The 13,911-nt window shown below is 40.5% G+C and overlaps 1 protein-coding gene across 2 annotated transcripts in view; it reads right to left on the bottom strand.

Moving 5' to 3' along the window:
* Positions 1-13,911, bottom strand: part of LOC133490658 (nucleus accumbens-associated protein 2) — a 66,904-nt gene that overhangs the window by 11,646 nt on the left and 41,347 nt on the right. For both annotated transcript variants that reach the window (XM_061801001.1, XM_061801002.1), the window contains exons 2-4: positions 7,212-7,380; positions 6,066-6,830; positions 2,479-2,655 (exon numbers count right to left, since the gene is read on the bottom strand). In XM_061801001.1, the coding sequence (XP_061656985.1) occupies positions 2,479-2,655; positions 6,066-6,830; positions 7,212-7,323 (1,054 nt within the window). In that variant the 5' untranslated portion in view covers positions 7,324-7,380. The remainder of the gene's footprint in view (positions 1-2,478; positions 2,656-6,065; positions 6,831-7,211; positions 7,381-13,911) is intronic.

Here is a 13,911-nt window from a genome sequence, read left to right as displayed (position 1 = left end):
ACAATCCAGTTTGATAGCTTATTCTTTTTTACATATTTTCTCACTGTCTGGAAATAAACTATTTCTACATTTTCTGTGAAGGTTGATCTAAGTTGATTTAATGATTGGGGAGAAACCAGCGGTTTTGGGGGAAAAAAAAACTTTCAAAGAATGTCTGGTGTTAAATGAAATGAGATAAATCTTAGAGCAGGTAAAAACAATGTCTTTTTAAAAAAAATAATTAAATTAGAATTTTATTTTATTATTTTGGGGTGAGGGCTCAAGACTATATCACCCAGCTGACCTAAGCCTTGTGTAACTTTGTTATTCTTTGCGAACACTGGTTAAAAAAAAAAAAAAGCCACCCTTCCTATACCTTGTGTGGAAATCCCCCTAAAAACAAAAAAATAAACTAATACTTAAGACACAATAAAGCAAGCCATGGTGGAAATAAATGCTCTCTTTACTGTAATTGTTCAAGTTCCACTTCCATCACTGTCAGGGCAGTTACTACAAAAAAGTAAGTCAGATTCCAATTTGTACCATTGACTTTAACTTTAATGTCTATAGCTAGCAAACTTGAATAGACCTGTGACTTATGTTGTGCATTTGAGTCCATCTGGCTGTGACGAGAGTGAAGATATAAATGCTAATGTTAGCCATCTGTGATGGTCCCACAGAATTGATGCAATAAAAGACAAGTAAATCCACCACTTTTCTGAAATTACATACAGTTTTACTGTATTTTTCTTTGCGCAATGCAAAGTAAGTCATTCCAGTTCCAAAACGAAACGCTTCAGTTTTGATCGAGTCACGTTGCAAATTCTTGATGGTCATGCTTACATGAGCTTATAAATCATGACCAAAATAATAACTAAAAGCCAGGAGCATCTGTTATTATTCATATTATTCATTACAAAGACTTCAAAAGTGAATGTGGGTCAGATGCTTATTTCACCGACCTTTTAATCTCAGTTTGAACGTGTACTCGTCTACATTAGTGTCCCACATTTATCTGCTAGCCGGCTTCTAGCTGCAATTGACCATCTTTTAGTGAACCAGGACCGACTTGGTTCAGTGGTTTCTACCACGAATTAGGATCCATCTGTTTGTAATGTTTGACAAGGAAGAACATTGTGTGAGGATCCAGAAAATGAGTACATATTAGCACTTGTGGTAACCACCTTGAACGTTTTTCAGGGGAAGGCAGAGAACTTTTTCTGGGGGAGAAAAAAAATACTCTTTGATTTTATTCATTTGACTGGGAGTATCCATGTTCATACTTTTGCGGTTTCTTTTGGTAGCCCACTTAGTGTTTTCTATGGTACCTAGAATCAATAAACCTTTTGTGACTAAAGGAGGGATTTGGATCTATGACTTGTATCAATTATTTGAGTCCATCTGTTTGTAATATTTGCAAAGATGCACTGATAAAATGTGTACAGAAGGTACAGAAAGTATTCAGACCCTCTTAAATTTTTCAGTTATATTTCAGTGTTTTCCCCCTCGCCATTAGTATTCAGACCGTATGCTCAGTATTTAGTACAAGCACTCTCTTGAGCTAAGCCTCAAGTCTTTTTTGGAAATATGCTACAAGTTTTTCATGCCTGGATTTCAAAATCCTCTTGGCATTCCTTCTCAGAGTTTCAGTCAGGTTGGATGGTGAATGTTGGTGGACAGCCATTTCCAGGTCAGCCCAGATATGGTCAAATTGGGTTTAAGTCAGGGTTCTGCCTGGGCCATACAAGAACAGTCATCGAGTTGTTCTGAAGCCACGCCAATATTTTAGCTGCGTGTAAATAGCACAGACGGGGCCGGGAATTGAACCATGGTGCTGATATTAGTGAGGCAGATGTGCTAACTAGTCACCCACTGTACCGCCCATATGATATATTTAACAAACATATTTGCCTGTATTAGTGACTTCAAGGTGAATTGGTTGTCATTTTGTATGGAGCCTAGACATCTTTCTGGTGAGCGCGTAAGCAACATTTCGGTCTCACGGGTCCCAGAGTTACCACAAATGATCGGTCTTGGCAACTTCTGCACCAGTAAGCTTGGGGGTCTAACCATATGTACATTTATTTTAAATGGCATGGTTTCCAGTTTTAGTCTCCATATTGTTACTGACCAGCTATGGGTGAGTTAAATGATAAAGTTAGCAGTACATTCGCCTGTAGTTTCATAATGACCACTTCCATTTGTAAGACTTTGTTATGGTGACCTTAATAAAGTATCTGCTTGCGTTGCTTGATGGGCAAGGCAGCCCTGCTCTAGCCACTAAAAAACTAAACTTGACTACTCCCAAGTCCTACTCTGAACCAGTATTCATTGGGTGTTGTGTATTTGAATCCGCTTTGAGAAGAAGGATCACTGAATAAAGGTGTGGCCTGCTAACCAGCTTTTTGCACTAGTCATTGACAGAATAGGCGGTACAGGCTCTTCAAATGCGATCAGTCTTGCGTTTGTTAGCATGCACTTGTGTGCAACAGTACCTACCAGCGACCAGTTCCAGCTTCTCCCCGGGGTCTCCCTCGGTGTAGAGCTTGGGGTGACATCGGTAGCCAATTTGGCTGATGAGGCTGGCTGGTAGTGCCACCAGGTCCCGACGGATCAGCACACAGTTGCGGTTCTCTAAGGCCAACGGCACACCCGCTATCTCCGGCTTGTCTGGCACTGAAGAAGAGTGAAAAGGGAGTTAAAAGTTAGACAAATCTGCTACTTTACAAAGACAAGCAGGGCACATGATTTAGTCAAGGTTAAATAATGCAATAAAAACATGTCTCAACAAGCAGCAAATGCTGTCATGGCAGTCCCCAGAAAATCCATGACATTTGTGGTTACGTCGTCCTCCAGTCTTTGTGCAAGTCATGCTGAGTGTTACTTTGAAAATTGGCCAGACATCAAATGAATTTCTTCAGTCAGGCATAAGCTAAAGTCAATGTGAGAAAAAAAATACTGCACCTCACTGCCAAAACCCACAGACTGTATACTAATGAATTTCTCTTATTAGCAACTAATGAATGGCACTTTAGCATAATTTTCTAGACATACCGTGACCCAAACTGGAACCTAACAATACCTAACAGTTGCTATAAAATAGCAAAAAGACTTTTAGACAGCAGGGAAAGAGTGGGTATGAGGCAGGTTGGTAAGAGGTATGATAATGCTAACAGTTCAGTTTTAACAGTTAATATTTACCAGCTAGCTAAGAGATTCTTAAATTAATGGTGGTTAATCAGACAGCTAAGAGGGTTTTAAACAGTTAAAAATGTCCTTAGGAAATTTAAGTAGATTAAATGTTCAGTGCCAAGATTCAAAATTTAAAAGAAAAAAAAAAAGATGACCTCACAGCCACAGCTGTAGTCTGCTGTCTCAGTAATGGAATCGCATAATACGGTCCACTCGGACTCAATGTTCTCCGGCTTCCCTGGGATTTGGGTGAAGTTCTGCTGGAGGTGGGAATTAAAACTCCTTCTGACAGGGGATTCTGCCAGACGTTCCCGGCAGACCCTCACAATATGTTTGAGTCTGGCAGATTGGACCAGGATTTTCCCCTATCAGAGCCATCATACCACAAGTGATCACTTGACAGGTCCACCGCTCTTATCTCCAAAATGTGCAAGACATCCACTTGCAAGTCCCAAGACACAACCACAAAGACAGTCATTTCCACTACTTGAAGGTGGAGGGAGGCTACTCACTTGTCTACCGGGGTGAACCCCAATGTTCAGGCGCAGAGGAAGAATAAATATACCCAATGCTGCTCGGCACCTCTCACCGGGGGCAACTTCAGTGGAAGAAAGTCCAACCCTTTTCTAGAGGATTGGTACCAGAGCCCAAGATCTGTGTGAAGGTGAGCCTGACTATGTTGTGTCAGAACTTATTGACCTCACACACCAGCTTGGGCTCCTTCCTTCCCAGGGAGGTGATGTTCCACATCCCTAGAGCCAGGTACTGTAGCCTAGGATCAGATCGCCAAGGTCTCTGCCTTCAGCCACTGCCTACCGCAGACTGTACCAACCCCTATGGCCCCTCCCACAAGTGCTGAGGCCATGGGAAGGAGAACTCATGTTACCCTTTCCAGCTTTGGACATCCAGGCCCCATGGATACAGGATCTGCTACTAGGTACTCGCCTTTGAGCCTCACCTCCAGGCCTGACTCCGGAAGGGGGAATCAAGTGACCCCTGTCCGGGCAAGGGAAATCTACATTTATTTATTTTATTCATCACAGGGGGTCATTTAGCCGTGCTTTGTCAGGTATCTCACCTAGGACCGGTTTGCAATGGGTGACCCTGCTTGAGGTACAAATTCGCTCTTGGATCACGGGGGACACACAAAACCCCACACCACAATAAGGTGATGGGTCAGGGAGGGGTGCAAACATTCACATTTTAATTTGATGGCAGCAACACGTAAAAAAACAGACAAGGGAATGTTTAGCACTATCACATCTCCTTTTAACAAGAAAAGCATTTGAGAACAGATGACAGAGGACAATAATTATTGAGGCTTTGTAAGTGGAACTCATTCCCGTTCTTGCTTAATGTTCAACTTAAGTTGCTCGACAGTCTGGGATCTCTGTTGTTATATTTTGCATTTCATAAAGCACCACACATTTTCAATTGGAGACAGGCCTGGATTGTTGGCACGCCTGTCTCACACTCCAAGTTTTCCTATGAGCCCACACTGTTCTAACATGTGTAGAATGTGGATAGGGTTTCTCATTCTGAAATAAGCGAGGAAATCCCTGCAAAAGACATTTGGATAGCAGTGTATCTTGCTCCAAACCCTTTATATACCTTTCAGTTAATGGTGCCTTCACAAATATGCCCATTCCCCAGGTCATGCACACTAACACACGCTATACCATCACAGATGTTGACTTTTGAATTCTGTGCCGATAATCTGGACAGTCCTTTTCCTTTATTGCTGGAGGACATGACAAAAAAATTCATAAAACAAACTGAAATGTAGACTTTTCAGAACACAGCATACTTCCATTTTGCGTCACCCCATCTCAGATGAGCTCAGCCCCTGAGAAGGTCTCGGCAGTTCTGGGTGGTGTTGATATTTGCTTTCTCTTTGAAAGGTAGTTTTAAGTTGCATTTGTAAATGCAACAAACCGTGTAAACTGATACTCATAAATGTTCCTGAGCCCATGTGACAATATGCTTCACAGGTTGATGCCGGTTTTTAATGCAGTGTTGAATGAGTGAAGTTCATGGGCATTCAATGTTGGTTGCCTAGGTGCTTCCATGCAAAGATTTATCTAGATTCTCTTGTGAATGAATGAATAGGAATTATATTTTTTTCATGCAGTCAATCACAGAATGGTGAACCTCGCCCCCTTTTTCCTTCTGAACAACTATGACATTCGCAGATGCTGTTTCTGCTGCCAGATTATGACATTCGCCTGATTCCAATTAACCTGTTCATGTGTGGAATGTTCCAAACACTTTTGAGCATTCATTATCTTTCCCAGTCTTTTTTTGCCCCTGCCCCAGCGGTTTTTGAACATGTTGCAGGCATCAAATTCAAAATAAAAAATACTGTAGGAAAAAAAAAAAAGTTTCGGTTTGAGCATGAAATATCTTTTTGGGTATTCGATTAATATAGGTTGGAAAGAAATTGTAACTCCTTGTATTTATGTATTTTTTTCTCGTTTGTTTTTTTAAGTTTTACACATCTGAACTTGATTAGGGTTTGAAGCATAGTCCATGTAAGGCAAGTATGTTGACATTGTGACATCTCAAGAGATATTTTATGTCTGGGAAGGGTATAGTTTGGATTGTTAGTGGAGGTTACAGAGTGTTTTTGTTGGATGTGTATGTACAAAATCAAAATGAATTTTTCATGCAATGTTTTTAGAGGGAATGCTGTAAAAACAATTGAAAAGACGACCCATAGGTATCATAGCTTTGTGGTTAATCTTCTGCTTAAACAATAAATGTAGGCAACTTAAAAAAAGAAAAACAGTGTAGGGAATTCACAGCAGGGCTTGGTCCCTATCTCGGAGAATTGGTGGCTCACTAGCAAAATAAATAAATAAAGTTCCCTCCTTGGAAGAGATAACCATACTCACAGCCATAGGGGTTTCCTGAACGAGCATAGAGGTGACTGAAGCCGTCCTCTGCCATTCCATCATAGGCCTCTTCCTCAAACTCTTCATCTTCGTTCTGGTACGACGTAGGACTGTCGGTGGTGGGGAGACTGGATTCACCAGGACTTGAACGCTCACCTGCTGCTCCGCCCCCTGCCCCACCACCGCCGGCACCCAGAAGGTGGTAAGGTGGCACGCCGGGGATGGTGGTTCCACCTGCCGTGGTGTAGAAGAGCGAACTGGCCCTTGCCAACCGGCCGCCCAACTCTGAAGAGGAGATTTTGGCTTGCGTGGTTGCGATAGTGAGGGGCGTTGGATCGCCACCTTCTAGTTTAATCTTGCGCGGTGGCATGAGGAGAGATGGGGACCAGCCAGGGTTTGCCAGGAGGGCTGCCACTGCCAGGCCGTTGCCATTGTTGCACGGACTCTGTGGTTCCGAGCCAGTCTCCTCTAAGGTGCCAGCCGTTTGTGAGTCGCAGTGAGGTGAGTTGGCCTTAAACATCAGGTCCATACCGCGCTCCACGATGTGCTGGATTTGCAGATAGCCCGCTGTGTACATAACCACCAGCTGTTCGCTCGCGGCCATGGTCAGCTTTCCCGTGTAGCAGAAGGAAAGAATCTGCTCGAAGCATGCTGGTGTGACCGAAGAAGGCAACTCGAACTGGGTCTTGGTGGATGTGCTGAAGAGATCGCGGAAGTACAGGCTACTGGCAGCCAGAACTGCCCGATGAGCTTTGAATGCCTGTCCTGTAATTCAGAAAGAAGACAAGACGAAACCATCAAACTGGATGATCCACTCCACCGTCACCCCAAAAGTTCTGAACTGTTTGGGAGGGGAGTCAAACTATTTCAAGAATTAAGTCATATTTTTTGAGAAAACACTGGTAATGTTGTAATTGAGTCAAGAAAACTAGTTGGCAGCCGAAATCGTCAAATAATGTCTTTACCTGTAAATGACTATCAAAACTATAACTATACTACTATAACTAATCAGCACAGGCTGATTTGCAGCAAATAATCACTCACTTCAGTCAGGCAAGTTTCCCAAAGCTCTAAAAGTTGCTGCTACAAAAAAACTCGTGACTGTGTCACAAGTTCTCATCTTCTAAATTTTCTCATTGAACCCACCTTTGACCAGGATGGAGACATCGCAGTAGTGTCCTAACAAACGCTGCTCGTTAAGGGAGCCCAGTACTGTGGCACCGAAGTTTGGGATCTCCACGTGGAGCAGCTGCGACATATTTGGATCAGGAGACTTCTGCTACGGACAGCAGATTGTGCCAGTGAGCAATGGAATCTGTAAATAAACAAAATAAACATGAGGACTGCAATTGACTGGGGATCAGTCTCGTATATATTGTGACTCTTGCTCAAAGCCTGGTGGGATACGCTCCAGTTATCTGGCTCCACTGTTCGGGACTAAATGCTGTATTTTCTGGACTATAAGACAACTTTTTCCCCGCAGTCTGAGCGCTGTGGTCTATGTGGCAATGCGGACGAATTATTATAATTTTTTCCAGCTAGTAAAGGCACAAAAAAAAACCCCAACCTAAACCTTTCTGACCCTCTGAAAAAGTAATTAATTGTCAAATCAGAACGTCGCTATGACTAATCACAAATTTGGGAATGGTAAATTGAGTTTCACAAGCCACACATAAACCTGATGACCGCCATACTTGTTGAATCAAGAAACCTCTTAAATAGAATCTGTCAGAGAACGTGAAATAGGCCACAATATCTCAAGAACCAAGGCATCATCCGCGACCCAAAGAAATTCAAGACGGAAGTGATTGAGATACATCAGTCTGGAAAAGGTTACAAAGCTATTTTGAAGACTTTGGGGCTCCAGTGAACCACTATCAGAGGGATTATCTACAAATGGAAAAAACTGGGAACAGTGGCAAACCTTCCAAGGAGTGGACGACCAACTAAAATTACTCCAAGAGTGTGATGACAACTCATCAGGGAGGTCACAAAAGAACCTCAAACAACATATGAAGACCTGCAGGTCTCAGTTAAGGTCAGTATTCATGATTCTACAGTAAAAAAGACACTGGCCAAAAATGGCATTCATGAGAGAGTTCCCAGGTGAAAACCCCTGCTGTCAGCGAAGAATACAAAGACTCATCTCACATTTGCCAAAGAAACATTTTGATGATCCTCAAGACTCTTGGAGAAACCTTCTGTGGACTGACGGGGTAAATAATGAATTCTTTGGAAGGTATGCGGCCTGTTACATCTGGTGTAAAAATGGCACAGTCAGGAAGGGCATCCGGCGTAAAAACTGTGCCAAACAAATATGAGCGTGCATCTGAGATCATCACATGCTGTGGCGACCCTTAACGGGACAAGCCGAAAGAAAGTATATTTGATAAAAAGAACATTATGCCAACAGTGAATGAAGCATGGTGGTGGCAGTGTGATTGTCTTGAGCTGCTTTGCTGTCTCGGGATCAAGACAACATGCTGTGATTAATGGAACAATGAATTCTGCTGTGAACGAGAAAATCCTGAAGGAGAGGTGCCCTCAAACTCAAGCGCTCTTGGATCATGCAGCAGGACAACGATCCAAAACACACCAGCATGTACACTTCTGAATGGCTAAAGAAAAATTTAAATAATTTATGGTTTTAGAGTGGCCAAGGCAAAGTCCAGATTCAAATCCAATTGAGATGAGGTGGTGTGACCTTAAACAGGCAGTTCATCCTAGAAAACCCACCAATATGGCGAAGTTGAAACAATTCTGCAAAAAAAAGAGGGACAGATCTCAAGAGCGATGTGAAAGACTCATCACTAATTATTGCAAATGGTTGTTTTCTGTTATTGCTGCTAATGGTGGCACAACCAGTTACCTTGTTAAGGGGGAAATTTATGGAAGTAGACAAGTGCCACCGGGATTTGAATTTGAATAGGATTTAAAATTAAAATGAAATTGAAATGTTAAGTGGATTTCAATTTGAAATACGATTTGAATTTGAAGTGTTAAATTCAATAATTCGCTGTCTGAAATTCAGTTTCGTTGTTAAAATTCAACTTCGTTGTTAAGAAGATGGGGTTACCTTAGGTTACAGACATTAGCAAAGGATTTCAGAACCCAACACCCAGCAACCAGCTAATCTTGTTACACTTTCTTAGTCACGTGACGTGACGTGTCAGGCATATAGAGAGCTTGCGACCGACGTCACTGCCAAGCATGCGCATTAATTGTCAGTCATATTGGAAAACAAACAAGTGTACCGGAGGCCGTATCCCCACGCACCACTGACTCCATTATTTTTTTTCCAAACTTGGACAAACCAACCAGCCTCTATGTATGGTTAACTTCAATGATGTGGTTGGCTGCTCCAACAGAGGAGGCCCTGACGTAAACAAGTCAGGATTCCAGCTGTTATAAAAAGGCAGAGAGAACAAACTGAAAAAGTTTCTTCTTAGTGTTAAAGGGATTGGCTGGCAGCATTGTCCAGAGCAGATGTAAACATTGGTAATCTGTTCCAGTTTCGTGTTTGCTCAGATCATTTTGTCACTGGCAAGTGTTTTCTGTCCATTGAGTTATACATTTAACTAAACAGGTGATGTAGATCTGCAAGCCCAGACAATATTGGCTCATGTATGCCTGCATGTTGTGTTGGCACTTGGAACATGTGAAAATTGAAACTGATACAAAACAGGAAAACATGCTTCTGCTTATAATGATGTTAAATGAATATTGTTCTGAAACTGTTTTGAAACGTTTTCTGGTGTGCTCCGAATAATATGGTTATTGGCTTTATACTGTACTGAGTTACGTGACTTAAATTATGAAATATTTTAGGACTGGGGACTTGTTTTAACATTGGTGTCCTTTCAACAACTTATTTAAATTTGAATATGATGTGTTCTGTTTTATTAAGTAAGTTGGCCAAACAAAAAATAAATATATTAACATTTTCTTTTTTATGACTATTGTTTCACATGCCAGCACATCTTTATGATTCCACTAATCGGGACTGGGTTCCAACCAACAATCAATCATATGGAAATCAGTGGAATATTTCCTCTGTACAGCAAATTGAAATAAAAAATGTGGAAATATATTTGCATGACTGTAGTTACCCGAGCAACCTTTATAAGCTTAAGATAATGGACTTTGCATTCTTCCCAAAGATATTATCAACAGCTCTAAATTGAAAACAAAGAAATCTGTTACATTTGGGACGTATTTATTGAATTTCATGTAAATTTCTACACACACAAACACACACACACACACACACACACACCCATACATTTATATATATATATATTATATATATATATATATATATACACACACACACACACACATATATATATACACACTCACGCACACACACACATTTTTGTTTCAAATAGAGAGGGTAACTTTTACAAGTAGAACTAAACAATTTTTAGGGTACAGAACAGCCTGACATGTTAGATGGACAATAAGACGATAAAATTTTGAAGTACAATTGGTTTGTTTTCACACTTACATAACATTGGGTACAGCACATTTATATGGTCAAAACATTGTGATAAAGCCAAACAAAAATAATGTGTTTCCGGTAACATAGACTAAGATAACTAGCGTCGGTAGGTAGGGATTTTTTTAATTTTGTATTGACTACTTTTGAAGAGGACTACGGATTGGTGAGACATAGGATGCTATTGTTGCTTAGAACTCAACAGAACTCAAGTGTGCTTCAGCTTGAGGTGACAAACCTGATGGCTGAACATTCTCCTCCAGGGTTTCTGTTAAAGAGCAGAATTCAAGGTTGCATCAATCCCATCAAGGCTGAGTCATTGCTGTTCTCTGGAAACACATTTATAGGCCGGGAATGTTCACTATTGTTCCATGTTTTCGCCATGTGAGGATGTCTCTCCCTATGCTTCGCTGGAATCCTAAAACTTTGGAATGCTCTTTCTCACCTTTTGCAGACTGATAGATTAAGACAGAGGATGGTCAAGTGATAAGAAGAAATAGGAAGAGTCTTTTGAAGACTCTGGGGATGAAATCTAAAGAAGTGGATCTGTCCATCAAGACAGTGCTTCAATGGATGTGCAGCAGCAGGAACCTCCCCCTCATTCAAAAGTGACTGAGACATTGAGAAGGTCTACCATGCCTAGGAAATGTCCGGAGAGACTTACAGAACAAGGAAAATGTACAAACATTTGCATGTTTTACAATGCTACGTAGTTGACATTTGACACAGTATTCTTGTTTCAGAAAAGCTAAGGCTAAATAATTATTTAGATTTACTATTGGTGACATTTAAGTGTTAGACAAGTATAGCGGGATTCACGGAATTGCTGCAGTTTGTAATGTTGAGGGTAATGTTATATCCTAATGTTTGGAAGTGGGGTGTAGTGATAAATATTATAGAATGGAACCACCACAAGGTGGCAGTGTGACAATTGCAGACACTTTTCCAGAGTGTGACGTAGATTCAAGAAATACTGTAAGGAGTAAAAAAGCTGAGCACAGCACGAGAGCTGATCAAACAGAAATAAAGTTGTTTTACGCTATCCAAATTCAATTAATGTTCTTAAGTATAAGACCAGAACATTACGTGGTGCATGAAATCATTGTTCTTCATCTGTTCACCGTGTTTACCAGCAAGGAAATGTGGAGGCATCATTATGATGCACAAAAAGGGCTTTGCAGGTAAAGATATTGTCCAGGAAACGCCAGGATCGTTTCCTGAAGTTCATTCAGCTGCGGGATCAGGCCACCACCAGTGTGAAGCATGCTCAGGAATAGCATCAAGCAGGTGCGAGTGCATGTTCATGAGGTCAAGACTTTTGGAGGCTAGCCTAGTGCCAAGGGCAGTAAAGAAGCCGCTTCTCTCCAAGAAAAACATCGGGAACAGACTGATATTCTGCAAAAGGTACCAGGAATGGACTGTTGAGGAATAAAGTCATTTTCTCTGCTGAATGCACTGATTCTTTGGAGTCTCTTGAAAAAAGCTTGTCCGGAGAAGAAAAGTTAGCCCTACCATCCGTTCTGTGTCATACCAACAGTATAGCATTCTGATGTGTGGGGTTGCTTCTAAGGCAAAGATCTGGGCTCACTCACTTATTGGCCTAAAAAGACAGCTATGAATAAAGAACGGTACCAAAACATCCTCTGAGAGCAATTTCTCCCAACCATCCACGAACAGTTTGGTGACGAACAATTTATTTTCCAGCATGATGGAGCACCTTGTCATAAGGCAAAAGTGCTAACTACTTGGCTCAGAGAGAAAAACATTGTTTTCTCCTCAGACCTTAATCCCATAGAGAATTTGTGGTCAATCCCCAAAAGGCAAGTGGACAAACAAAATCGACAAATTCTGACAAACTCCAAGTATTGATTAAGCAAAAATGGGCTGCCGTCGGTTAAGATGTGGGCAAGAAATTAATTGACAGCATTCCAGGGTGAATTGCCGAGGTCTTGAAAAAAAGGGTCAACACTGCAAATACTGACTCTTTGCATAAATTGAATTTGTCAATAAAAGCTTATGACACGTGGGAAATTCTTGTAATTATACTTCAGTGTATCATAGTAAAACAAAATAATACACTGAATCAGAAAAATTTGTGAAAACGAATACTTGTCACTCAAACCATTTGGCTACAACTGTATGCAAGACTCTCTTCTATACATCCATCAAAAATTTAGACAATCGCCTCTTATAACAAACTAAGTGAATGTTCTACAGAAAAAGTCCCAAATTATGACATATATAATGCAACAAACATTTGTATTATCTATTTATATTTCATGTTTTGTTATCTGTGACATCATGCAGAACTTTACATTTTTCTGCACAACTTTATTTGCCCCAGTTGGATAATCTTTAAGGTGCAAAACTCAAAGCACCCTATTTTATAATATTATATTCATAATATCTGGTCCAAAACAAATAATAATTTCAAAACAATTGTAAAATAAATTTGGTGGAACCTCTAAATTTTAAATTTGCCAAGGTTTTGTCATCAAGCGTGACTACAGTTTGGGCTTCTGTTTTGGCCGAATTAATTTTTGTCTGATTGTGACGGTCGTAATGCTGTACTATATTTGAAGTTACTTTTATTGTTAATTCTCCTTTATGTGTAAAACATACAGAGGGATGAAATTTAGGTACTCAAGGGCCCGTTGTAAAATAAAAGACAACAATCATTGACACCAATATCAGTATTGATACAAAATGTAAGATATGTTTTTGCTTTGGTTGACACACATGACCAGTTTTTGCAAATTAGGGCATTTTTTTTCTTCCCAAATTGATTTTTTTAAAAAAATATATCTATTATTAGTATGTCTTGTGCTACGGTTTTTGTCATCATGCAGGACCAATGTTTGAACTGACTGACTTGCTTGACTTGAGGCTTATATTTAAAAAAAATGACTAACCACATTTTCACACTAAGACCTTTGTTGAGACAAATAAATGACCAGACTTTAAACTCTGTAATTTTGCGTGACATGAGACAAATTTGTCCATGAATTAACTATATTTCTGTGTATTTATAAATTATGTCTTAGAAGAAGATATGTTCAAGGCTTTGTCACCATGCAGGCTTCGGTTTGATTTCGCAAGTTTTGCACATATTCATACATTTTTCTGGAAATTGACCACTTTCCACTGCATTCAACGAGTACATCTCGTGAGCTACCCGCCGATCATTATAACAACAAACCTCAGGTGGAACTTGGTTTTGCGCAACTTCAGGCAAATGTTTGCCTACAATGATGCACTTTTTTTGTTTTTAATTGCCAGATTTCCACTGGAGAAATGTATTTCATCTTGCAAGATATGCTAAGGGCTTCCCCGTCTTTGCCCACAGTT

This window comes from Syngnathoides biaculeatus, chromosome 17, assembly GCF_019802595.1.
Source record: "Syngnathoides biaculeatus isolate LvHL_M chromosome 17, ASM1980259v1, whole genome shotgun sequence".
NCBI classification, from domain to species: domain Eukaryota; kingdom Metazoa; phylum Chordata; class Actinopteri; order Syngnathiformes; family Syngnathidae; genus Syngnathoides; species Syngnathoides biaculeatus.
Note: the sequence above shows the minus strand (reverse complement) of the source record. Positions and strands in the feature narration are given on the sequence as shown.